Source organism: Passer montanus, unplaced genomic scaffold (genome assembly GCF_014805655.1).
Source record: "Passer montanus isolate IOZ18808 unplaced genomic scaffold, ASM1480565v1 scaffold195, whole genome shotgun sequence".
Taxonomy (NCBI): domain Eukaryota; kingdom Metazoa; phylum Chordata; class Aves; order Passeriformes; family Passeridae; genus Passer; species Passer montanus.
In genome coordinates, this window is record NW_024366536.1 from 416,405 (window position 1) to 441,654 (window position 25,250).

A 25,250-nucleotide genomic window follows, 5' to 3' on the forward strand; every position below is an offset into this window, starting at 1 on the left:
CAGCTATGCTGACACCCCAAACTGGAGGTCAATGGGACACTGCAGGTTAGTGAGGTGATTCCAAAGGCTGGCATTTGGGGACAGGGGCTGGATGACAGCTGGGAGGGAAGTTCAGGGCAAGTTTTGGCCCTGGAGCTGGGCTTGGGCACCTCCAGCACTGATATTTGTATCAGCCACACTGTGGGTTTTTGGGGAAAATATTCCTGTACTGAGCTGTGGCTCTGCTGAAAAAATGCTGAGGGGTACTAACTTCTGCTAAGGGGTACTAACTTCTCCCAGCAAAGCTTCCCTGGATAAAACTGAAGGGAAAGCAAAGGCAAAAGGCCAAGTCAGGTTCAGTCATGGAAAGGCTGTGAGGGAATGGAGAGAGGAAGAGCCCCTCAGCTCCCTGATCCACAGATTCACTCAATGATGCTGGGAGAGCTCACAGAGGGAAAGGATGCAACTCATGAGGGCAACCCAAAGGTGTGGGATGCTCCAAAAGATCTGTGGAGGCTCCTGAGGTGGCAGAAACACAACAAGGAGAAAGGGAGTGCTGGCTCAAGTGGCATTTGTTTATTTGCAGCGAGTCAAGCCCTGGAACAGGATGTCCAGGGGAGATCTGGTGGCTCCATCATGGGAGATCACCAAATCCTGCCTGGACACCCTGGGCTGAGCCTGAGCGTGGCAATTCCCATTTTGGGAGGGTGGGTGGGCTATGTGTCCCTGTGCTGGTGCCGGCTCCTCCTTGAGGAGCCCGGGGTGCTCCGCTGGGACCTTGGAGCTCGTTCCCGGTCATCATTCCAGCTCCTCCACTGCCTCTGACCCGTGGAGTGGTGGCGGCGCGCTGTTCTCTGGGAGTTCTGGCTTCTGTAGGATCTGCCCCGGGTTCTGCTCCTTGCCGCGTGCGGTTGCCTGGAGGAATCCCGGTTTTCCCGCTGGCGTCTCTCGCTCCTCCTCAGGGGGGTGTCATGTTGGGGCCCTGCAGTGTGTCTGTCAGCAGCGCTCCAGCTCCTCCAGCGCCTCTGGTTCGTGGAGCGCGCGTGGGGCACCGTTCTCTGGGAGCCTGCCTGGGAGTTCTGGCCCCTCCTCTGGGATCTGCCCCGGCTTTGCCTCCTTGTGTGCTGCTGTCCGGAGGAATCGGAGTCTTCCGACTGGCCTGTCTCGCTCCTCTCTGAGGGGGCATCGTGCTGGGACCCTGGAGTGTGTCTGCCATCAGCATTCCAGCTCCTCCAGCGCCTGTGTCGTGCGGAGCGCTCGGGGGAGCCTGTCTGGGTCTCCTGCTCTCTCCTGGAGGACATGTCCCAGCCACGGGAACGCTCCCTGCCCCTGCTCCACCCGCGGCGGCCCCGGGACCGCTCCTGCTGGCTCCATGACCTGCGGAACCTGCGCTGGGAGCGCCGTGCCTGCGAGGAGGCCGGGATGGTCCACTCAAACCTCGGAGTTTGCCCCTCCTCAGGTGCGTCCTCCCAAGCCCTTCTCTGCTGCTGCCACCACCTCCTCCTCGGGGAGTCGCTGCCCCGGGTGTGCCGAGACTGCCGGCGGCCATCGCGGGGCCACCTCACGGATCTCCGTGACCTCCTCTCCCAGGGCCCGACGTGGCCGGAGCAGCTCCGCGCGGAGTGGCCTCGCCACCTCCGCTTGCTGTCGTAGACGCGCTCCTGCACCTCGTGGTACAGGGCCACGTGCTGGGGGTAGGGGTGGCGCGTGGGCCGCTGGCACCGCGGGCACGTGGCCTCGCCCAGGCTCCAGTCCCACAGGCACAGCTGGCAGAAGCAGTGCCGGCAGGAGCTGGAGCACGCCGTGCTGATGTGCCGGCACTCCGGGCACGCGGCCTCCTCGCGGCTGTCGTCCCGCGGCGCGGCCGGGGCCGCCTGGCCGGCGCTGGCAGCAGAGGTGCTCGGCTCCGGAGTGTCGTCCCTCGATGACATGTCGCCCTGCAAGAGGCACAGAGTCTGTCTGCAGGTACCTGTCCCCGCACGCCCGCGGCTCCCCGTCCCGGCGGGGCTGTCCCACCCCTCACCAGCGGGGCCGTGGTGGGGCTGGAAGAGCGGTGTTTGCATCCCACGGGTCTCCCCGTGGGATTGCGGCTCTGGGCCCCCTGTGCTGCTTCTGTGATGTCCCGTGGCCGCTGTGACGTCACTGATGGCGCTGTCACAAAGGCGTGGGACAGCCCCGGAGGGCTGAGGTGCTGTGCTTGGGTTTAGGGACAGGCGTCGGGGGATAAATTTTGTGTCTTGTAGGGCAAGAAGGTGTCACAGGAAGGGAACCCAGAGGGGATCCTCAGGGGAGGCCACAAAAGGTGCCCAAGGTGGCACCATGATGGCCACAGGTGGCCTCAGCACAGCCAGGGCTACAACTCAGCAGGGTTAGGACCAGGGGAATGGCTTCAAAATGGGAAAGGGGAGATTTAGGTGGAATACTGGGAAGAAATCCTTCCCTGTTCAGAGGTGAGACCCTGGCACAGGCAGCCCAGAGCAGCTGTGGCTGCCCCATCCCTGGAAGCACTGCAGGTGAGGTTGGACAGGGTTTGGAGCAGCCTGGGGTAGTGGAAGATGACCCTGCCCATAGCAGGGGGTGGAAGTGGATGATCTTTAAGCTCCCTTTGAGCACAAACCACTCCAGGAGTCTCATCAAGAAGAAGGAGGTGGCAGTGGAGCAGGGATTGAAGCAACGCTGACAATGATTTGGGGCTGCACCCTGAGAGCTGAGGCTCTGCTCGGGTGAGGATCCATGGAGACACACCAGGAACCTTCCAGTTTATTGCACTACTGGCTAAGAACAGCTCCCTGAAACAATTCATTTTGCTGGAATCGTGGCTATCCAGTTTTCTTCGTGATCTCAGGTTGGTCTCACGTTTGTTGCTATTGTTGATAAAACAGGTTAAGTAACCTTCAGCCATGAGGACACAAATCCTGCTAAAATAAAGGAGTAAGGGCTGAAAAATTCCGTCTCCTGTGCATGGAAATAACTGGATAGGCTTTCTTCTAGAGTGCTCCCTCCTTAGAGCAGTGTGGGGAAAGGGAGGTATCTTAGATCAGTAAGAAGACAAGAATTTCCCAAGGAGCTGTGCCTTGGGCTGAGATGGATGCTTTTTGGGGACAACAAAAATAAGTATGTTTTTGGGAAGAGGGTGCGGCTGGGCTCCCACCACCCCCCACTGCCACCGACTTCCCGAGGAGGTGGTGGAGTGCCATCTCTGGAGGCATTTAGCGCGTGGATGTGGATCCGCCCGTGGCATTTGGGGACACGGTCAGCATGACCTTGGGCGACAGCAGGACCCACGTGTTCCCTAAGGCCTCGGTGCCCGCGCACGGCCCCATGGGACTTGTAGTTTTCATCTAGTTTAGCCCCGCTCTCAGCCGCCGCTAAAGAACTACAACACCCAGCATGCCCAGCAGGGCGCTGCGCGCCCAGACGGTGTTGTTCCCTTGAACCGCGTGGTGCATCACGGTGCTTGTAGTCCAATCTTCCCGGGTGGCTCGTGGTGAGGCGGCGTGCGGGGACTACATTTCCCAGCGACCGCGGCGCCAGGAGCGGAACCGGGAAGCGCGAAGATGGCGGTGGATAAGGAGCTGCTGGAGCGGGACCTCTACGGGCTGCTGGGGATCGGCGAGAAGGCGTCCGAGAAGGAGGTGAGGGGCGCGGGCTCCTTCTCTCCCCTCCATCCCTTTCCCGGTCCTCGGGAGCGGCGGGCTCCCGGCGCGGCGCTGAGCTGAGGGGCTGCTCCAAGCGCTGCTGCGGGACCGGGGCTGTCGGACGGGAAAATCCCGGTTTTTGCTGATATTGGTGTTATCATATCCCGGTTTTACTGGAATTGGCCTCGTTCCCCCGGTTCACCCCTCAATCCTGCGGGGCGGAACCCGCCTGTGGAGGAGGAGAGAACTGCGGGGTTGTTCTGGGACGTGTTGTTCTCGCTTTGTTTATGGGAAATTCCCGTGTTGGTCCAAAATTCCTGCTGTCCGAACGCCCAAAAGTCACGTAGTTAATTTTGTGGGCTTGGAATGACTCGTTGGCGGTTTTGAATTGAGTTTGATTGGTTAGTCAGTGCTAAACACGGGAAGGAAGCTCGGGGAGAGCTGCAGAGGGGCTCGGCCCGGGAATAACGGGATAAAAAGGGAATGGCTGCCCCTGCCAGACAGCGGGGTTGGGAGGGACACTGCGGGGGAATTCCTGGCTGAAATGGGAACTTGGAGGATGCAGGAGGTGGGGTCATCTGCAGGGCTTTTCCTGCACATTCCCAATCCCGGGAGCTTTGTCCACCAGGTGGGGCCGGGACACAACTTCTTCCACTTGTTCTAGCAGGGAATTGGTTGGGAGTGGGGTAGAGTGGCTTCCTTTTTTCCTTCTCCCCCCCACTTTTTGTTTTCTTTCTCCCCCCCCTTTTTGTTTTCCTTCTCCCCCACCCTTTTTGTTTTCCTTTCCACTTTTTCCCCCTTCACTTCCCCATTTTTCGTTCTCTTTACCTCTTTCATTTTTCTTTTTCACTTCTCTTCCTTCCCCCATTTCTTTTCCTTTCCTACTTTCTTTCATTTCCCCTTTTTCGTTGCCTTTCCCTCTTTTTGGTTCTCCTTCTGGTTTTTTTTTCCCTTCCCCCATTTTTTTTATCATCTCCCCCTTTTTTCCTCCCTCTCTTTTTCCTTTCCTTTCTCCTCTTTGGTTTCCTTCCTCCATATTTTTTTCCTCCCCTTTTCCCCACTCTGTCCTTTTGTTTCCTCTTCTCCATATTTTTTCTTCTCTCTCTTTTTTTTTTCCTTCTCCCCATTTGTCCTTCTCCCCCTTTATTCCCCCCTCTCCATTTTTTTAACCTGAGGTTTAACTGCTGCAGCACAAGACACCTGGAAGCCAAAGCAGCTTTTAAAAGCTCCGGCTCCTCCCAGACACATCCATGCCCTGTGCCCAGCGGGTTACCCTTGAACAGAGGGATAATTTTGGGTTTCCAAGGTGCTTTTTTTTGGCAGAGAGCAAGGAGTTTTCCCCCAGTAACCCCCAGTGTGGCCCCTGCAGGTGAAGACAGCGTTCCGGCAGAAGGCTCTCACCTGCCACCCCGACAAGAACCCCGACAACCCCCGGGCAGGTGAGCTGGGGCAGCTCTTCCTGCTGCAGTTTTCCCTTCTCCATTCTCCTGGAAGTGGCTCTGCTTCCCTCAGTGCTGGGGGAATGGCTGGGTGTGTGTCCCTGGGCTGGGAGTTGCTCCTGTTGGTGTTAACTCTGATTTTTTAAGGCTGAACGATCCCTGCTGGGTTTGGAAACACCAGCAGCAAGGGAGTGCTGGAATTACAGCTGCGCCCCTCCAAACCCTCCCAGCCTTTGCCTGTTTGGACACTGCTTTGATCTTACCCTTGAACACAGGGATAACTTTGGGTTTCCAAGGTGCTTTTTTTTGGCAGAGAGCAAGGAGTTTTCCCCCAGTAACCCCCAGTGTGGCCCCTGCAGGTGAAGACAGCGTTCCGGCAGAAGGCTCTCACCTGCCACCCCGACAAGAACCCCGACAACCCCCGGGCAGGTGAGCTGGGGCAGCTCTTCCTGCTGCAGTTTTCCCTTCTCCATTCTCCTGGAAGTGGCTCTGCTTCCCTCAGTGCTGGGGGAATGGCTGGGTGTGTGTCCCTGGGCTGGGAGTTGCTCCTGTTGGTGTTAACTCTGATTTTTTAAGGCTGAACGATCCCTGCTGGGTTTGGAAACACCAGCAGCAAGGGAGTGCTGGAATTACAGCTGCGCCCCTCCAAACCCTCCCAGCCTTTGCCTGTTTGGACACTGCTTTGATCTGTATCTCTCACAGTCCAAACTTCACCAGCAGTCCATAAATCCTTTTATCTGTGGCAGGGCAAGGGGGAATTTCAGCTGCCTGCAGCGAGGGATTGCTGTGGTTGGAGGTTGTAGAATTAGCAGTTACTTTGTACTTTTGTGTCAAGAGCAATAATTCATCTTTTTGAAAAATAAATACAATTTGCCAATGCTTGTAATGGGACAAGAGGAAAGGCTTCTAAAGGATAGATGGCTGTAATGTAACAACTTCCAGTACAACATAAACAGGACCTCTTGTTGAAGGAAAAAGGACTGAGAGGGAGAAGGAAATTGTAAAGCTCCAGCTGAATGTGGCATGAAGGAGATATTGCCATCCAAAGTGAATAGAATCAGCAAGAAAAATTAAGTTTGTGTATTCCAAGATTCCAGTTTTTTTCTGTCTTTATTTACTCTCAAGTTTGTGTAAGACCTTTGAGTTGAGGTGGCCCTGGCTAGAGGTTGGCTTACAAAGCTCTTGGAGAGGTGATTTTCGTTCCTTGGAGAGACCTTCCTGCAGGAATTGTGTTTCCTGGTTCTTCCCCAGTCCCTTACCTGGTTTCCCTCATCTTGCCCTTATTTCTTCTCGTTCCCAGCGGAAACTTTCCACCAGCTGTCCCAGGCCTTGGCCGTGCTCACAGATGCAGCAGCCAGGGTAAGGATGTTCCCTGGGCAAGTGTGGGATTTTGGGGTGGTGCTGGGAGCTGTAATCCTGCCTGTCCTGCTCTCTGCTCCCACAGAGGCTCCATGAATACAAATCTCAGCTGTTATTCCCCCTGCTTCTCCATGAGATCAAATCTCAGGTGACAGCTTGGAGAAATGTGGTGTTTGGGATTTGCTGCTGGGAGCAGCTCTGCCCTGAGATTCTGCCTTTAATAACGTGCTGGACTGGGGCATATCCCATTTAATAACACCACTCCTGATTCAGGAACACCAAATTCCCATGGCAACATCTGCCATTCCTGTTGAGTCAGGGCTGACAAATGAGTAATACCTGGATGCAGTTCCTGAGGCTCCAAGCTTTGCTGTCTGAGGGACACAGGAGAGCTTGGATCTTTCTGAGGCTCTGGGGAAGTGGCTGAGAACCTACTGCCCAAGGCCTAAAAGAACCTGGAAATGTCCCTGGAAAGAATAAAACCAAAAAATGAGCAAGGAACTCCCTCAGGAAAGGGAAAACTGTTGATTCCAGGTGATAGAAGCTAAAAACATGAGCTCCTCTTCTCAGGTACTGGCAAAGCTTGTCATCCAAGAATCAGCAGATGCTTCAGCCCTGCAGACAGGGTTGCAGTCCCTGATGTCCCTGTGTGTTCCCTGTTTTCCAGTTTCTCTCCTGGTTTCTGTAGTTTCCCACTGTTGTGCTGGTTCCTTGGCAGGCAGCCTATGACAGGGTGAGGAGGGCGAAGAAGGAGGCTGCAGCAAGGACACAGAAACTCGATGAGAAGAGGAAGAAAGTAAAGCTTGGTGAGAAAATCAAAGCCTCATGTTCTCCTGAGATCTCCCCTAGCTGGCTGTTTGCAGTTCTCCTTCCACAGGGGTCAGTCCATGGGGGATGACTGTGGTTTCTTCATCCCTATTACAGTCCAGTAGACCTGGAATCTCCTCCCACAACCATAGCTGGGGTGGTCCTGCTCTGGGAAGGAGGGAATTAGGTCCTGCTGTGAGAATTAGGGGGTTGAGGATTGCTAAGGCTCCTTTGGTGTGTGGGGCCAGAGGAGAGGCAGCAGAGCTGTCAGCATATTGGTGTAGCTGCAGCCAAGTTTGTGATCTATCCATCTGCCTCTGGCCAGCAGGGAAAACTCAAGTTCTCTTTGGATTGTTTTAATTTTGTTTCTTTCTCTACAGATCTTGAAGCCAGGGAACGGGAAGCCCAGTCCCAGGAGAATGAAGAGGAGGAGATCAGGATAACGAGATCATTAGAAGAAGAAGTAAGGATAAATTCTTAGTTCCTTCTGCTATTTTTGAGAAGAATTGCTGGAATTATTTCCATTCCTGATGAAACCCATGAGATGAGGTGCAAAAAAAATCTCTGGAGAGCAATAATCTCTGGAAAGCTTTAACCTTTGGGATCAAAAGGCTCTGTGAATCAGAGAATCCTGGAATGGTTTGAGTGAGAAGGAGCCTTAAAGCCCATCCAGTTCCAGCCTTGCCACGCTCGGGGACCCCTTCCACCAGACCAGGCTGCTCCTTTTGGAGCTGTCCCAGGGCACTGGCAGGAGGGGTGTCCCAGGAGATAGGTATGAAGCCCAGGCTGTCCTTGGAAGCCTCCAGGTGACATTCCAGCCGTGGCTGTGTGCCTCAGGTGCCCGTGCTGTGTTCCCTGTGCCGCAGATACTCCGCCTGCGTGAGGAGGGCTCCCGGCAGCTGGAGGAGCAGCAGAGGCTGGTCAGGGAGCAGATCCGCCTGGAGAGGGAGCAGCACAGCCGAGGTGAGCATGGCGACCTCCTGGAGCTGCCCTCGGGCTCTTTGGCAGCTCTCCACCCTGAATTTTTCCAACCTTCTTGCAGGGGAAAATGCCTCAGAGCATGTCTGCTGCTTGTGTTTTTGCTGACCTGTTTCTGGCCTTGATCGTGGCAAGTCTGTGCTTCCTAAAAGGGAAAAGTGCTGCCATGGAGTATTCAATCTGTGCTGCAGTTCCTGTTGCACGGGATTTTTGGGACTGCAATGGTCCACTGGAAATCCCAAAGTGTTTCATCATATGTATGTTCTCAGGGGGAAAAAAAATGGTGCAGAGTGCTGAGGAATTTTCACCCATGTCCTTTCCTTTTTTTTTTTTGTTTTTAGGCAAGCAGGAAAGAAATGGAGCAGAAGGCAAAATAACTCCTAAGCTCAAGGTAAGACATCCTTAAAAAGCTGTGTTTTGGTGAAAACTGATAGAACATGGTGGAAAACAGAAGGGACATTTCAACCCTGCTAAGCTGGCGCATCCTTTTTTATACTGGAGACGAAATTCCTCCATGGAATGTGCATCATCAGGTGAACAGCTCCTGTCCTTGCTGTTAGAATTCCTTCCTCACTCACCTTTTCTTTGTCTGCTCCAGATTTCTGAGCCTGGGATTGAGTTGTCTGTGCTTTAAGCACAGGGAAACATCTGCTAATTACCCTGGCAGAGCCATTAGCATCCTTTCAAATGCGATCTTTTTTTATTCCAGTGAGCAGCGTTTCTCCCTGTTCCCCAAACAGTTTGTTCCCTGTGCTCACTCCCATGCTGAGATCACTGTCTTGGCAGGCCTGGGAGTGTGGCTGGAAATAGCAGACGTGGTGAATGTGCAGGGGGGTGGGAGCTGCCTGAGCAGGCAGCACATCCAAAACTGGGAAAAATTAACTCCTGCCGTTTGTTTCCAGCTCAGGTGGAAATGCAGGAAGGAAGATGAGACTGGAGGGGGATACTCCAAAGATGTGCTGCTGCAGATCCTGCAGAAGGTCCTGTCTGACACTCTTCCCTTTGTGTTACTGGGTCTTCCCCTGATCCCAGTGCTGTAAGAATAGTGCATATTGCAGGATCATGGAATGGTTTGGGTGGGAAGGGACCTTAAAAATTATTCAGTTCCACCCCTTGCCACAGGCAGAGACACTTTCCACTAGACCAAGTTGCTCCAAGGCCTGTCCAGTCTGGCCGTGGACACTTCCAGGGATGGGGCAGCCTCAGCTCCTCTGGGCAACCTGTGCCAGGGCCTCAGCACCTGCACAGGGAAGGATTTTATACTAATAATCTAATCTGAACAGGTAATCTCATCTGAACAGCTGGTTTGAAGTTATTCCCTGTGTCCTGTCACTCCATGCTATAAACTGGAGTGGTTAATTTCCTTCCCTGTTCAGCTTTCTTATGCAGTTTTCACAGCTCATCAGCATTATCGTGGAGTCATTAAGGTTGGAAAAGATCTCTTCAATCATCAAATCCAACCTTTGAACCAAGTTGGATCCTTTGATCCCTGAGCTGGGAGCTGTTTCCCAGCTAACAGCTCTGGCTGAAAGAGCAGCTGCAGACTCTCCCCACTGGATGCTTCCTGCCCACTTGGTCTGGCTCTGTGCTTGTGGTGCAGCCATCCTTCACTTCAAGCACTCCACATCCCTGCTGTGGGAAGTGCAGAGACAGGCACAGACAAGCCTCTGATCTGATCAGTCCCAGTCTGGCATCTTTCTTTTCCCTCTGAGCTGTGACTCTGAGCTCAGCAGCCCTCTTGCACTGGAGAGCCAAGTGTGTAGCTCCATGCCTTCCCAGATTATTTCCTGGAGGGACAGAAATGGTGGGATCAGTGGAAGCAGGGCAGAAATAGTGACAACTCAAGCCTCATGTCTGTGAAAACACATGTTTTCTCTTTGTGTTCATTTAATAACTGAACTTGACATCTCTCCTGGCTCTGTAATTAACTTTCCTTCCTTTCTTTCTTCCCACAGTATGGTGATGTGCTCAATTTGTTGATCTCCAGCAGGAAGACTGGGAGTGCAGTGGTGGAATTTGCCACGGTGAAGGCAGCTGTGAGTGTGCAGAGCCCCTGCTGGGTGTGCTGGGGGTGGCACAGGACAGGTGACAGCCAGGACACTGCCCTGTCATTAAGGCAGTGGAGAAGGGTAATGAGAGTCAAAAGGCACGGAAGGTGTGGCACAGCTGGAGGCACAAACCCAGAGATCAGGCACATAAACAGGTTGTGCATGGAACAGGCTGAGGGAAGAGGCACTGCCTTAGAAATCAGGCACTGAGCTCTTACTCAGCTCTCTCTGGAGGTGAAATGCCTTGGAGTTTGGCTTATGTGCTTTGGAGGTGATACCAGGCATCTGCAGTAAAAAACAACCCAAAATGTCTTGACTCACTGTGAGTTATAATAACTCATGTGGCTGTGGGAGCAGAAGTCATCAGTTACCCTAAATTTTAGTAGTTCCATCAGCTTGGGCTGTATGAGAGTTTCCTTGTTAGCTTTTCTTTCACTCATATCCAAATGATAAAACCCCCCAGAATTGTGTGTGACCCGTATGTCAAAATTGCTGGCAGGGGTATGGACCATAGAGGTGCTTCTCATGTAGGGCAGCTGTGAAATCTGGAATGGTTTGGGTTGGAAAGAGCCTTAAAATCTTACAGAGTGGAATCATAGAACGGTTTGGATTTGAAGGGACCTTAAAAGACCATCCATTTCAAGCCCCCAGCCGTGGGCAGGGACACCATCCAGTAGCCCAGGTTGCTCCAAGCCCCATCCAGCCTGGCCTTGGACACTTCCAGGGTTAGGTCTTGTTTGTGCCCTACTTGGCCTTGAGGCCATTCTGAGATGGGAGCATGATTCTCATGGACTCGTGAGGGTCTGAAATTCAGGTGGTGATGGAAGGGTGTTTTCCCTGCCAGGAGATGGCTGTGAAGAATGAGGTTGGCCTGCTAAATAACCCCCTGAAGATTTCCTGGCTGGAGGGCCAGCCCCAGAGCCGCCCCAGCACCGTCCTCCCTGACAGCACCAGCCAGCCCAGGAGCTCACAGGTAAGGAGAGGGAAATCTGGTGCTGTAACAACCCAAATCTCAGAGTGCTGTCAGGTGGAAGCTTTTGGGGCCAGGCCTGGCTTTCCCAGCAGCCCTTTCTGTGCTGGATCAGTGGCTTTCTAAAGGACCTCCTGCCCGGGCAGCAGCACACTGGGAGCTGTTTGGGTCTTCACACATTCCCTTTCCCTCAAGTGAAGAACAAGGCTGTTCCCTGCTCAGCCCAAAGCCTCCAGTGCCATGCTGATGGGATTTTTGACTATGTTCTTGACTGTTGGAATCCTCTGAGTGACAGCTGCTGAAAGGTTCCTTTGGAGAGCCATGGTTGCTCACTGCATTCCCAGGAGGAGGAAGTTTTAGTGCTGGAAGCAAACCTCTATTCTTAGAGGTCTGCAGGAGGGAGGAGACAGCAATATCAAGCTAAATACCCTTTTGTGTGTTCACTCCCTAAATATTTTAAGCTTGTGAGATTGTTCAGTGCATTCATTCTCTTGATGCTTTATTAAGTATTTTATTGCTATTACTTGTAATTATGCATCAAAACCCCTGATTGTTATCCTGTCCATGCAGGACCAGGGAGAGTCCTGCAGCCACAGGAGATTCACCAGAGTGTTAGAAAGGGAACTGGGGCAAAAATCAGAATCCAAAGCATGTTATTTGAGAATTTCTCACTAGCAGAGAGTGAGAACTGGCTCGTTCCTCAAAGGGGTTGCTGGTGCAGTTGGAGCTTGGCAGTGGATTCCAGCCTCCGTGGGTTCAGATCCCTGAGTTTGTCTTGGCCCGTCTCCATGCCCAGAGCTTGTTAGTGTGGAAGTGCAGCGTCTGCCTGCGGTGCAGGATTAGTGTGGTGGGGCAGCAGGGAGAGCAGGAAAGCAGCACACAGTGCTGGTGACTCACCTGTGCCCAGCACAGCCTCCTCAATCCCACCTGCCTCTGGGAATGCTGAGGAGCTGCTGCCAGGGACCTGCATCCTGCCCAGGAGCTGCACAGCTGGTGCTTTGCTGTCCTTTCTGCTGCTTTTAGCTGTAAGGAGCTGCACTTTCTGGGATTGAACTGCAGCCTGGCATCTCCAAGCTGCTCTCTTTCCTGTTGTCCCTTGTTCCCACTCCAGACCCTCCCCAAATCCTCCTGCTGCATCCACTAGGATGCTTCTAAAACCTGCAACGTGTTTACAGTTCCTCTTGGCTGCTCTGCTTCCAGCTGACTTAGCTTGTGCCCTCCAGTTCGAGAGTGTGCAGAGTGAGCTCCCAGATCCCTGTTCCCTCTGCCTCTTCCCTTCACACCCAGCTGACTTCCCAGCCAGCAGGCTCCACGTTCTTGCTTCCAGGCTGCACTTACCTCATTCTGATTTAAGCTGCCCTTGCTTCCTATTCGCTTCCCCCCCTGTGTTTTTGTCTGAATCCGCCCCCGTTTTGTTCCCACTCTGTGCAAAAGCAGCTCCTCTGCTGCTCTGCTTCAGGAAACAGCCTGAGCCTGCAGCGTTCTCATGGCAACACACTCACTACTCATCCTCTGCTCCCTGTCTGGGACAGGCAGCCAGTACTCCCTGCCTGGGAGAGCCAGCCAGGACCTGAGTGCCAAAATCCATGGGTAAAGGACAGCCAGACCCCAGCCAGGGGGTTTGGGAGCAGTTCCCAGGTGGAAGCTGCTCATCTTCCAGAGCCTTGTTGTCTCCTACAGCAACAGGTGCAGTTGACCAGCAGTTCCTGGAGAGCTGCTGCAGCCAAGCAGGCTCCAGTTCCACTTGGAATTCAAAAGCTGTGGCTTGGACAGTATCACTCCAGGCTATTGAGAGCAGTAGCTGTGTGATGGTTCAAAGCACACAGTGGCTGTAGAGAGCTTGTTTTGCCATTCCAACAGCATGCAGTGCTCAGTTTTGGGAAGACTTTCCCTGCTCCTGCAGTGGAATCTCCCTGACAGGGCTCCTTATACATTCAGCCCTGAGAAAAGCCTCCTGTCTGGAGTTCTTGTACCTGTTCTAAGCTCCTTCAGAGGGTTTGTTTCCAATTATTTAACTTTGGGAGGTGAATCTCGCAGGGTAAGAGGCAGCTGTGCCTTCCCTGGAGTGTCCCTGCACTTTGCTGTGGCCACTTCCAAAGCTCCTGGTGATCTGGGGCATAGGGGTTTTATTATTGCTGTTTTTTAAAAGAGCCCTAATAGTCAAAAAGGTAAGAACTGGTAGTTTCTTTTAGCAGTTTGTTCTGGTGCTGCCCAAAATGTTCTCAGCCTGGCAGAGCCTTTCCCACTGTCCAGCTCAGGGTGGGCAGCTGTTCCTGTCTTGCCCTGAGCTGTGTGAGCTCTCCTCAGAGGAAAATCAAGTTCCAGCAGCTCTGTCCTTCCCTCAGAGCCACACAGGTGTCCCTCCCCCATCATAAAACCCTGTAGTGCCAGGGAGGATGGACTTGGGCCACTCCAGATACCCTGTGCTCCTGGTGCCTGGGATTTCTGTGGCTTGTTCTCAATAAAATGAGGCAACCAGACACTTCCAGTCACAGATACATTTATTCTTCTATGTCTGTACAGCTGGGAGCTCAGTGCATGCGTGAGGCAGCAGTGTCAGAGACCTCTCTTCTCCTGCCAGGAGGATAAATCCACTGCTGGTGCTGTAGCAGGAGCCTACTTGGATGCTTACCTGTTTCCAGGCTGGGAGTGCCACCTGCACTGGAGTTAAGGGAAAAGAAACCCACAAGGAGGAAGAGAAAAAACGGAGGAACAGCTTTGAGCTTTCACATCCAAACATGGTGGGAGGAGAAGCCCCAGTTCCCGTCTCTCAGCCCTCAAAGCTTTGGCTTTGGGGTGCAGTGCTGCTGCCTCCTTGCAGGCTACCTGCTGTTCCACAAGCAATCCATGACAAATCCCTGCCCCACAGTGTCACATCCCCAAAATAAGTCTTTCCCAAAAAATGCCAGTCTTCCCTGAGGATGGGACGCGCAGTCCGGAGTGGGAGATTCCCGGGGTGGAGAGCGGAAAGTTGCCCACGAGACAGCAGACAGTGCTCTCACCTGAGCACAGAGCTGTGAGCTCTGCTCCAGAGCATTCCTTGGCAAGGACAGGGATGGTCTGGTGGGCAAGGCGAGGACAACAAAACAGGCCACACACAACAGGCGTGCTCCAGTATCCTTCCTCCTGCTGGAATCGGAGGAACTGGCAGCAGCAGTGAGTAACTGGGATGTGATGGACAATGAGTACCTTCAAATGGCGTAATCCCTCGGGTTCTGTTTCCTGAGGGTCTGCAGCACATCCTCGAGGAGTGATAGCCCCAAATCCACTTTGAAGGACAGGAAGGGGTCAGCCAGGTCGGGAAGAGTGGTGCTGTTTGGGAGACCTGCCTCTGATGTGCCGAGGTCTGTAGCTTGGTCCTTATGCGTCGGAGTGGCTTTGTGGTACGGAGCAGCATCAGAAAAGGAGAGGTCAGAGTGGGAATCTGTGTGGTCGATGATGTTGGGGCAGCTGGAACTGTCCAGGTACAGCCGGGGAGGCTTGGGAGGGGCTTGTGCCTTGGCCAGGTTCTGCTCGCTCTGACAGGACAGGTACTCGGACTTGTCCTTCAGATCCCTCAAGCATTCCCTCTTCTGGCCGTCCTTGTCCAGAGTGTGGCTGTTCTGGTTCAGGATGATGACTTGGTTGCCCAGCTTTTTGTGCCTCCTGAGGGAGAAGCGTCGGAAGAAGGTGGTGGACTTGATGGACCCCCTGCGCCAAGTATCCATGGTGAGGAAAGGCAGCGAGGAGCAGGAATGCTGACTCCTCACAGGCGGGAGCCCAGGGATCAGCAGAGAGCCACGCAACAGGATCGACCTCTTCCTGCCCCGTTCCCGGAGCTGCAAGGAACACAGAGAGGCTGGTAGTGCAGGAAATGCAAACTCCACGCCGTGGCAAGGAGCACTTGGCTTGTCTTGGATCTGAAGGAGTCTCCCCCTGGAGTGGAGAGGAGCGGCGGCGTGTGAGCGAGCTCGTTAAACGTGTGCTGCGGCTCCGGGCTGGTGGGGAACAGCAGAGGCACAGTCACCATGAGAACAGATCTAATCTGGCATCTAGAACAGAAGGGCACTCGGGTGCCATGGTAACCAGGCACCTTGTGCGGAGGGGCACCGCCGGAAAAGCGCCGTGGGTGGCTGGGAACGAGACGGTGACTCAGTCCCACCGAAGGAACCCAGGGAGTACGGGAGGAGGGGGATGTAGAAAGCGACAGTGCGGGAGACAGTGCTGGGAGAACGGAGTGCAGGAGAGACTTACACCCTGTGTTGGAGCAGCCCGGAGTCCAGGAGCGGAGAGGAGAAGCTGCTGGAGCACTCGGAGAGCAGGATGAAGAAGCAAGTCCAGGAATTCAGCCAGGAGTCCAGGAATTCAGCCAGGTTGGACCCAGAATGCCAAAACTCCGCAGCGCTGCCGCTGCCGTCCCTTCATGTGCCACCCGTCGCTGCTTCCCGGGCTGCGGCTCCCTGCGTGGATGTGTTTGTTTTGAGCCAAGCCCTTGCTGAGTCAGAAACCGGGTTTCACTCCATTGGTAATTGCCAGGATTGCAGGAAGTAGGTGTGTGGAGTGGCGGAGCCTCAGCCCACGCTCAGGCAGCCGGGAGCACGTGCTGGGAGCCCACCTGGATCAGGCTGTTCTTCCTCCCGCTGCTCCAAGGGCTCCTCGTGTCAGCAGAGCTCCCAAACCAGGCTGCAAATAATCTCCTGGCTCTTTTAAATTTCAGTCCCAGGGTGAGGTGGGGCTTCAGGTTTGTGTGGGTGATTCATCTGCATGAGTGTCAGGCAGGCTCTTCCATCCAGCCCCACAAATTCCTGGGGTTGGTGGATGGGACTTGGAAGGATCCCGGCTGAGGGCTGATAGCATCGGTGCTTTCTCAGACACTGCTGCTGCCAGTACCCAAAGGTCATTTTGCTCAGGTGTCTCCGAAGACACCAATTAGACTCTTAATTTCCCTCTTGATGTTCCTTATCTGTTGTGGGCTTTCATTGTGTCCTCACAGCCGGAGGAACCACTTTGCTGGCACAGGATAAGGAATTGCACTCACCCATGTTTCCATGCAGAGACTTATTTAGGCATTCTATTGTATTCTCTTCTATATCCCTTCTGCTTCATAAGAAATCCTTCAATATCTGGAGAAGCTGTGGCAGCCCCATCCCTGGAATTGTCCAAAACCAGGCTGGAGCAGCCTGGGCTGGTGGAAAGTGTCCCTGCCCATAGCACGAGGTTGGAACCAAATGATGTTTGAGATCCCTTCCCGCCCAAACTATTCTGGGATTCTGGGATTCTCTGTGATCACCACTTAACCCACTTCCTAGAAAAGGGAATACGAAGGGTTTTTTTCCATTCACCTTCTGTCAAGAAACTCTTATTTCCACCTGAACTGTCAAGGAAATGAGCTGGATGTTTCCAAGCCTTGCAGTGCTTTCATACATCCAAAATAGCACGGCCACCTACTAGTGTGGAATGGCTTTGGAAGCAGCGCCAAAGCACCGGAGCAGCTGTCATCTGCTGCCCACGTTCATTAGGCAGAGTCTGCAATCAACTGCCTTGACGTGACAGTTGCTGCCACATGCAGCAGGGAGGCTCTGGGAGCTTTGGAAAACTGTTCCATTCCTGTGTCAGGTTTGGGAACATCCCTGGTGGTTTTCTTTCTGCAGCTGCTTAGAATCGTGGAGTTGTTTGTGGTGGAAAAGACCTCCAAGGTAATTGATTGCAGCTGTTAGAATCGTGGAATGGTTTGGGTGGGAAGGGACCTTAAAGTCTATCCCAGGGCAGGGACACTTTCCACTATCCCAGGTTGTTCCAAGTCCTGTCCAACCTGGCTTGGAACACTTCCAGAGATCCAGGGGCAGCCCCAGCTTCCCTGAGCAACGTGCGCCAAGGCCTCAGCACTGTCAGACAGTTGGAAGTTAGTCACTTGCATGAGTCATCCACAAAGGTTTGATTTTTATGGCATTAGCCTTTGTAACAGGTGAAGTGTGTGCAGTGTGTGCTGGACTTCGGGCACCAACGTTGTAGGTGCAGGGTGATCTTGTCATTCAAAATAATGCCCCGTCCAGCCTCGTGGAATGCTGGCTCCATGTCTGTCCAGCTTTCCTCACCAACCACACTCATTGCTGGTTATTTTTAATAATCATTTTAATAACAATTCCTGCTTGTTTGCTGTAGCCAGGCAGCTTTCACCCCCCTCACCCAATTTCTGTGGGATCAAACCGTTTTCTGCCTAGAACGCTGGTGTTGTGAGGGGGATTTGGGCAAGTCTGGGAGTCTGTGCTGTCCCTGACAGGCTGTGTGTGTTTCCTGCTCCTTCCAGGCGTCGGTGGTGTCGGAGCGGGACTACGAGAGCCTGGTGATGATGAGGATGCGCCAGGCGGCCGAGAGGCAGCAGCTCATCGAGCAGCTCCAGAGGGAAGACCAGGAGGAAAAGTCCCACACTTAGCATGAGAGTATGGATTCTTCCCACCCCTCTGTCCCCTCAGAGCTGTTTCTTTATTTAAGTCAATAAACCTCCTTTTTTCTAAAGGTATTGTGGGAATAGAAACTCCCAGGGACTGCAGCCCTTATCCCTGTCCAGGTTTGGGGAAGGAATGGCTGCCTGAGGTTCACAGAGTGCAGGTGTTACCCTGTCAGTGTGTGTGCCCAGAGCAGCTGCCCCATCCCATGGGACAAGGGGTGAGAGGTGCCATCAGAACACCAAACCTTGGAGCTTTTAATTCCTGAAAGCTCGTTCAGGAGCCGTGCATCTAGAAGGATTTGGCAACAGCTTTAAACAACCCACAGGAGGACATTGGTCTCTTTGGAGCAATGTTTTATTGGTGTTACCCCCACAGCAGAATCCATGCACAGTCCCAAACATTTCAGCAGTGTTGGGATCAGAGCCTGCACTTGCAATAGTCACACAACAACACTTTCTGTGTTATTTTGGGAGTCCCATGTTAGGCTTAGATGTCAGTCTGGGATCTGGAAGTTTGGTGGTGCTGCTGAGATGGAAGCAGGCCTTGCTGCCAAGGGAAGGGATTCTCAGAGCACTGAGAGTAGGCTTAGTGGTTCCCTCTGGGATTTCAGGGATGAGATGGGATGGTGTCCATGCTTGCTGTCCCTCCCTAACCCCCTGGCCCAGGAGAAGGCATGGAGCTCTTTGGGGCAGCCTGAGGAGGAGGCAAACGGGGCTGATACTGAGCTTCCTCTAGGGCATGCTGAATACATGATTAAAATGTGAAAAAGCTGGAATTTGCCAGACTGCCATCCCGCCCAAGGCAGAGCTGGAGCCATCTGTTCCCTCTGCCAAATTCTGGGCATACCTTCCTCCCCCTGCTCTTGGGAAACGGAACAGGGATGGCAAAATTCCACTGGGTCCAGCTCTGCCTCTGCGCCATTCCTCCCCCTGCCTGAGTGCCTGGAGTCTGGGACAGGAAAGAATTAAGGGGGGAAAGTTTGCTGCCAGTCCTATAAGATGATCTCCAGCAGGATGTTGTCCGGGTGGAGCGCAGGATTCTCCCTGGCTATTCCCTGTGGAGGCACCAGACCAGGGTCTGGCCCACGCCGGTCATGCTGACCACGCGGTAGCCCAGGCTCTCCAGCTTGTCCAGGACCAGGCGCGGGGCGTCGTTCACGTAGTACTCACAGCTGCACCCAGGAAAGATGGGAACAAGGTGAGCTGGGGAGGAAGAGGTGGGAATTCCCTGGTGGAAGTGAGCCTGCCTCGCTCCTGATCCCTCTAAGACCAGCAGCCACACCTGGCACGGGTGTGTGTGACACAGGGCCTTGGTTAACCCCGGGGGAAGGCACTGCCCGAGGTGCCAAACCACAGGAATCCTGTCCAGGAGGGAAGGATCAGGTTGAATGGGAACGTGGCTCAGGGGCTGGTGTCCAGAGCCACATGCTGCTCGGTAACTGGGCTGGCACTGCAGCAGAGGGTAAACACAGTGAGCACTGGGAATTCCTGGAGGAGGAGAGGAATGATTCAGGTGTTTCTAAGGAATGAAATCCCAGTGTTCTACCCATGTCAGAGTATGTCTGTGAGATGGGTGGGTTTGAGGGACTGTTAGAATTTGGGGATTGGAACAAAGTGCTGCTTTCAGCCAGGTGGGAAACCTTTGGAAAGCCAGTAGTCATCCGTCCTGCATGGAGGTGCCAGGTGAGGTGGAGCCCAGGCTCCTCTGCTCCAGCAGTGCCTGGGAGCTGACACTGGGATCCTTGTCCAGCTCTGATTCCCCGCTGGTTTGTGCTGGCTCTAGGCTTGCAGCACATTCCCACATTCCGACCCCTCAATCCCAGAAGGTCCAGGGCTGTGACACTGCTCCCCAGTGAAGGGACCAGGCACAGACTGGGCTGAATTGGCTGGGGACAGCTGAGCTGAGCTGAGCTGGCCAGTGGGACCTTTGGATGTGCCAGCCTCTCCTCTGACATGACTTCTGGGATAAGGCTCAGAGCAGCTCAGCTGTAGCTGACTCACAGTGCTGGATAAGAGCAGATAATGATGGGCTGCAGGATCACTGGGGATCCTGTTTGGGCACCTGAACAAAGCTTCTCCTGCTTTTCCTACTAATAACGATAAAAAAAGATCCAAAAGCCTTCCCAAAGCTTCTCCTGCTTGGATTTCAGACCCGTGCTGGAGCTGGGAGTGCTTTAAAGCACGAAATAACCTGAGATGTGAGAGATTTTCCAGTTTCTCAAGACAGACTGTACTTGGCTGTAATTATAGATGTGGTGTAAAGATAATGTGCATTATTATAAGTGTCTTTGAAGTCTGTTCTTCCTCCAGGAGGGTTGCCACATACCCTTCAGATTTGCAGTGGGAGCTGGTAAATATTATTCCCACTATTCAGAGGAAGTAGCAGAGGCAGGGATTTGTAGAAACCTAAAAAACTGAGTAGCTGAGCTAAATGCAGGAGGCAAGAGCTCCCAAGGCTTTATCCCAGCTGTGTGTTGAGGGAAATGAAGATTGCACATTCTGGGTATCAGATCTGCTGCCATCTCCGTGTGCATCCAGTCGGGATGGAGGGGCTGGGATACCTGCAAAGCCTTTTCTTCCAGGTAAACCCACCCCACCCCTTGCCCCACCTGGCTGCCCCAAGGGCTCTGACCCCGAGTGAGAGGGCAGGGACCACATCCCTGCTCCCCACACCTTGTGGGATTTAATGAGGGGCCGTGTGTCTGTGCAGAGCTGTGGAACAGGATCCGTGCGCTCCCTCATTACAGGCATTTCAGCTTCACCTACATCCCAGTTTCCCAGCAGGTCTGTGCAGCTTGGGCTTTTCCTTTCCTAGCTCCCTACAAGGTCATGGCTAAATTTCTGAGGCCCAAGGTGCTGCAGGAAGGGGGTTTGCAGCATCCATAGCCAGGCTCTGCTCACGAAGGAACTGGGGATGGAAAATCCTGCTCGGCCACAGTGCAGATCCCGGAGCTCTGGTTGGGATTCTGGAGGAGGCGGCTGGGCTGGCACGTGGCTGTGCTCCCGGGGGTGCCAGCAGCCACATTCCAGCCTGGGGACTTTCCCCAGTGCTCAGGCACACACGGGGAGGACGTGCTGTGCCGCAGGGATGTGCCGCAGGGACACAGCGGAGTTCCCAGCTGTGACACAGGCCATGCCAAGGAGCAGGTGGGGCAAGAGGAGCTCAAAACGCTCCAGGCCACAGGGAGAGGAGAAAGGTGGTGAATCCACCAGAGAGCTCCCATAAGGAGCTCACATCCCTTCCCCAAAACAGGCAGAATGTGGTGCTTCTGTTCCTTACAGTGCTGCGGCTCCCCCACCTGCTGGGACAGGCACCACAGAGGCTTTTATCTGCCTTTGCCTTCTTTTTCTTCCTGAATCCCAGGGATCCTTGCCCAAATCTCTCAGGATCCAGGTCCTTCTTGGAGCCTGTTGTGTTTCTCTGTCTCCCATCCCGTTGCGTAACTCCGGGCTCCGCACGGCGGGTGGCAGCACGACTCTGGCACTGCTGCCAATCTCTGCCCCACCCACGGGCTTGGGAATAGCAGCACGGAGAGGGATCAGCCCGGCAAACCCCCCAGCAAAGCAGCTGCCATGGGGCGGCCCTCTCCGCTTATATTTTATCTCCTTACTATTGACATTTCCCAGCCCACTGAGATTTTTAACGCTGCAGCAGCCGAGGATCCAGCCCTTGGTGTTGGCCAGGCTGGTGCTGAGTAGGAGGGTTTTCCCAGCTCCATGGATGGAAGCTTGGGAACATTTGGGATGGGATGCACCTCCTGTTTTAATGCCTTCTCTTCCTACTCCACAGCACATGGAACACAGCAGCAATCGAGCTGCTCCTCTCTGTCAAGTTCTTTTGCATTTGGGGGTTTGTTTTGCTTTTTGTTGTTTTGGGTTTTTTTTCCCACTCCGGGGAAAACCAGGAAGTGGGATATCAAGTGAGGAAAAAAAAGTGGGCCAAACCATGAGGAAGATGCTGGTCACATCTCTGAGTGGCACTTGGCCAAAGGCTGGTGTCAAACTCAGCACGGTCAGAGGTGGGGACATGGAGAAGTGTCAAATATCCACGGCTTGGGAGGGGTCAGAGTCAGGGGTGACACAATGGGAAGCAGCTCCAGCCCCAGGGCTCAGCTGCCCATGGAAAAGGTTTGGGAGCTGTTGGGAAGGGCTGGCTCAGGTGAAGCCTTGAGCTGCACTGGAGAGTGGGATGGGATGGACAGACAGACTGCAGCTGGGAGGGACAGAACTGGGTGAGCATTCTGGTGTCTCAGCACCAAGAAAGGCACAGGCAGAGCAAGGCAGGGATGGCACCAAGAGAAGGAAAGGGGAGTCAGGTGCTAAAACAAGGGTCAGAGCAAAGGAAAGAACCAAGTGAAATATCAGGCAGCATTTCCTCATTAACAGGACACATGGGAGTCCTGGGATTAACTGTACAGCTGGAAGGTGCTGTGGGGAATTCCAGGAGTGAAAATGTTCTGCATTTCTTGGGAAGATAAGGAGAGGAGGACTTACAAGTTGTTCCCCAGCGTGCTCCTCTTTGTGGCCCCCAGGATGCTCATCAGGTGGGGATCCGAGTGCTCGTCGCCCACCATGGTGGGCCCAGCCTCCTGTGGGACAGGCACAGAGTGGTGAGGGACATGTGGTGACATGGCCACTCCCAGCAGGGGCCCTCAGTGCCAGCCACTGCAGCTGCTCACCCAGGAAGGTTCCAGCCTCAGCTCAATGCCAGGTTCCACACTGGAAATGTTTGTTTTGCCCCTTTGGCAAAGAGCAGAGCTTCCAAAGTCTCTGGAGGGCAGACTGAGCCCTGCTGCTCCAGGCTGTTCCCTCCAGTGCCATAATCCATGTGTCCCGTCTGTACCTCATCCATAAGCACTCAATCAACTTGCACGATCCCACAGCTGCTTTGGTGCTGCAGCATCCCCACAAATCCCCATTCCCAACCCACTGCTGCTTCCTCTGGGACATCTCCAGTGGCAGCAGCAGCAGTGTCCATCACAACTCCCTCCCTTTGCTCATTTGCTGTTTTCACTGCCCCTGCTTCCTGCCCCAAACCGCAGCAGCAGCTCCAGGCTTGTGGATGTCGGGAAAAGGGAAACCCCAGATAAACACCCAGCTGTGGGCTCCTGGAGAGTCCTGCAGGATGTGGCTGCTGCCAGTGCCGGGGAGTAACGTTTGCTTTGTGGCTTTATTTGACAGGGACAGCCAGCAATCCCACCCGTGCTCCTGGACACTGATCCCAGCCAGAGATCCCAGCCACTGCCCAGCCGTGCCCACCCCCTTGGCCGCGTTTTCCACCCTGGGATGGCTTTTTGGGGACGAGGGAAAACCAGCTGCGAGGACAAGAGGGGCCGTCCCTTTGGCGTTCGTGGGATCCCACTGCAAGTTTCCCAAGTGAGTCGCTATTTGGGACACGAGGGTTTGGGGCAGCAGAGCCGGGTGGGGACACCGGGGGCTCTCACGGGGACCTCTCACCGGCCTGGCCGTGCTGGGGTCCCCCAAACCCGTATCACCCCGAACCCCCCAGCAGCAGCAGGGCCAGCCCACGCCGGGATCGCTCCGGTCACGGTGGCACCGCGGGTCTCACGGCTCGCCCCGGTCGGTCCCTGCCCGCCCCCCCGGGAATTCCCCACCGCCGGGGGTGCCCCGGGACTCACCAGGCGGATTTGGGTGCTGATGAGCAGGTAGGGCATCTCCGCTCCGCCGCTCCCGCCGCCGCTCCCGGGGCACCTGCCCGGGGCCGCCCCCGGTCCCGCCCCCGGGCGGCGGGGGAAAGCTCCCGGAGGGCTCGGGGGCTCCGATGGATCCCTCGGGATCGCGGCACTGCCCTCCCAACACGGGGTGGGCAGGAGGTGACGGGCTGGAAGGTGAGGAGCAGGAGGGGACAGAAGGTGAGGAGCAGGGAGGGGATAGGATGGGAGAGGATGGACTGGGAGACAGAGGACGGGAGAGGATGGACTGGGAGACAGCAGACAGGAGAGGATGGAGCAGGAGAGGAGATGCAGGACGTGGAGGACAGGGAGATGTAGGACAGGAGATGATGAGCGGCGAGGCAGTGAACTGGGAGATGATGGACAGGGAGATGGTGGATAAGGGAGACGAAGAAAACGGAAATTAATAGCAGGGAGATAAAGGACCAGGAAATAACAGCAGGGAGTGAGGACTGGGAGATGGTGGAGCAGGAGCCAGGCAGGTGGGCCCTGCGGAGCATTCCCACTCCCACCCCACAGTCTGACCAAACATTCCCCTGAAGCACGATGTTCAGCATTACCAACTTTTTTTGGAAAATAATCTCTTTTTATACTGTTATTATCTGAGAACATGGGGGGTTTAAATTCCTTCATAATTGGAGAAGTCCCATTTCCTGAGACCAGGAGGCAGAGGCGCTGCATATCCGCTATTATTGATGTGTTATTAATTATTAATTGTTGTTGTTGTTATAATTATTATTGTTGTTGCTTTTAATTGTTGTTATTGACATTGTCACTGACTTGTTCGTGGTTTGGTGACACACAAGAAACTGATGGTCTCTCCCCAAAGCACGTCCCACAAATCCCAGTATGTCCATTAGGAGTTCCCTGTGGGATACCTCCCCCCAGGGTTAAACATCAGCTTGTTTTGATCATTCCCATCCCCAGCAGAGCCTCTTCCCCAAGTCCTGGAACAGCTGGAATGTTTGCTCACTGCTCTCCTGTCCCAGTGCAAACCTGTTGCCCAATGAACCAAGGGCACATTTCACCCAGCTGGGTTGGATTTTGACAGAATTCCCAAAATCCATGACCCCTCTGGACCTCTGCTGGGCACGTGTGCTCTGTGGTTACACAGGGAATTATATGGATATGAAACCCAGACCTTTCCAGAAATTAAAGGAAAACCAGCCAGGGTTCTGGCAGCCTGCCCAGCTCTGCCTCTGACTCTTATGTGGCTCTTTCCTGGGCAAAAAAAGATAGGAAAGAAAAAAAGAGGGAAATGAGAGCAGAGCTATACATAACACTTTAATATTGAATTTCTGGAGGAGATACCAAAATCTGGGAGGCAGCCAGATCTCATCCATCATCCCAAGGCAGATTATCACCCTGTGGCTCCGAGCTGGCTGCTCCCAGCTCTGCCTGCACTGGGCTGGCTCGGAATTGCTCCCAATAATTCAGGAAAAGGGAAGTAGAAGGTTCTTTGGCTCTGCCCAAACCCCCAGGAGCAGGGAGCACACACGGAGGGTTTTCCCTCTCCTGACTGGCACCTTTCCCTAAGGAATCCTTTCAGAAAAAGCAATTTCTGGTTTCAATGATTCTGGGATAAAGGAGTTCTTCCTGGGGGATCCCACCACATTTCCTGCAGAAGGGAGGATTCCAGCCCCAAATGCCTGGCATGATTGTTTGGCCATTCCTGTCTCCTTGGCCTGTTCCACCTCAAATCCATTACCTCATCCCAAAACCCGCTGCTCTGTGCCCACAGCCAGCTCTGTGCCCAGCTCCCCCACCACAACAGCCCTGTCCCGGTGTCCCCGTGTCCCTGTCCCGCTGTCCCTGTCCCGGTGTCCCTGTGTCCCGCTGTCCCCGTCCCGCTGTCCCTGTCCCGGTGTCCCTGTGTCCCGCTGTCCCCGTCCCGCTGTCCCTGTCCCGCTGT

At 54.2% G+C, this 25,250-nt stretch overlaps 3 protein-coding genes across 7 annotated transcripts; 1 reads left to right on the plus strand and 2 right to left on the minus strand.

Moving 5' to 3' along the window:
* Window positions 1–3,478: 3,478 nt before the first annotated feature.
* On the plus strand, window positions 3,479–22,980 carry DNAJC17 (DnaJ heat shock protein family (Hsp40) member C17). Of its 4 annotated transcripts, XM_039706681.1 has the most exons (12): window positions 3,489–3,614; window positions 4,987–5,056; window positions 6,357–6,415; window positions 7,134–7,221; window positions 7,603–7,685; window positions 8,089–8,185; window positions 8,542–8,591; window positions 9,103–9,180; window positions 10,156–10,236; window positions 11,093–11,221; window positions 17,505–17,637; window positions 22,827–22,980. In XM_039706681.1, the coding sequence occupies exons 1-11, from the start codon at window positions 3,537–3,539 to the stop codon at window positions 17,628–17,630; spliced, it is 939 nt and encodes a 312-aa protein (XP_039562615.1). In that variant the 5' UTR covers window positions 3,489–3,536; the 3' UTR covers window positions 17,631–17,637; window positions 22,827–22,980. The 4 variants fall into 4 exon arrangements, with proteins under 4 accessions (XP_039562617.1, XP_039562615.1, XP_039562614.1 ...); XM_039706683.1 differs by lacking the exons at window positions 17,505–17,637; window positions 22,827–22,980 and adding an exon at window positions 13,742–13,874 and having other exon boundaries at window positions 3,479–3,614; XM_039706680.1 differs by lacking the exon at window positions 22,827–22,980 and having other exon boundaries at window positions 17,505–17,715.
* Window positions 14,375–16,241, minus strand: CUNH15orf62 (chromosome unknown C15orf62 homolog). Its single transcript, XM_039706684.1, has 2 exons — window positions 15,452–16,241; window positions 14,375–15,195 (listed from the first exon to the last, which is right to left on the minus strand). The coding sequence occupies exon 2, from the start codon at window positions 14,923–14,925 to the stop codon at window positions 14,410–14,412; it is 516 nt and encodes a 171-aa protein (XP_039562618.1). The 5' UTR covers window positions 14,926–15,195; window positions 15,452–16,241; the 3' UTR covers window positions 14,375–14,409.
* Window positions 17,983–25,147, minus strand: GCHFR (GTP cyclohydrolase I feedback regulator). Of its 2 annotated transcripts, XM_039706679.1 has the most exons (4): window positions 24,650–25,147; window positions 23,285–23,487; window positions 22,140–22,234; window positions 17,983–18,817 (listed from the first exon to the last, which is right to left on the minus strand). In XM_039706679.1, exons 1-4 carry the CDS (start codon window positions 24,682–24,684, stop codon window positions 18,812–18,814), a joined length of 339 nt encoding a protein of 112 aa, XP_039562613.1. In that variant the 5' UTR covers window positions 24,685–25,147; the 3' UTR covers window positions 17,983–18,811. The 2 variants fall into 2 exon arrangements, with proteins under 2 accessions (XP_039562613.1, XP_039562612.1); XM_039706678.1 differs by lacking the exon at window positions 24,650–25,147 and having other exon boundaries at window positions 23,285–23,517.
* Window positions 25,148–25,250: the final 103 nt, after the last annotated feature.

Excerpts from the sequence above, each read along its gene's own strand:
- DNAJC17 (XM_039706681.1), top strand. The coding sequence starts at position 3,537 with ATGGCGGTGGATAAGGAGCTGCTGGAGCGGGACCTCTACGGGCTGCTG. Across the intron at positions 5,057-6,356 it reads CCCCGACAACCCCCGGGCAG|CGGAAACTTTCCACCAGCTG; the intron begins GTGAGCTGGGGC and ends TCTCGTTCCCAG. Across the intron at positions 10,237-11,092 it reads TTGCCACGGTGAAGGCAGCT|GAGATGGCTGTGAAGAATGA; the intron begins GTGAGTGTGCAG and ends TTTCCCTGCCAG.
- GCHFR (XM_039706679.1), bottom strand. The coding sequence starts at position 24,684 with ATGATGGATGAGATCTGGCTGCCTCCCAGATTTTG. Across the intron at positions 23,488-24,649 it reads TGGCTGCCTCCCAGATTTTG|CCCGTCACCTCCTGCCCACC; the intron begins GTATCTCCTCCA and ends CTCACCTTCCAG. Across the intron at positions 22,235-23,284 it reads TCAGCACCCAAATCCGCCTG|GAGGCTGGGCCCACCATGGT; the intron begins GTGAGTCCCGGG and ends CCTGTCCCACAG.
- CUNH15orf62 (XM_039706684.1), bottom strand. The coding sequence starts at position 14,925 with ATGGATACTTGGCGCAGGGGGTCCATCAAGTCCACCACCTTCTTCCGA.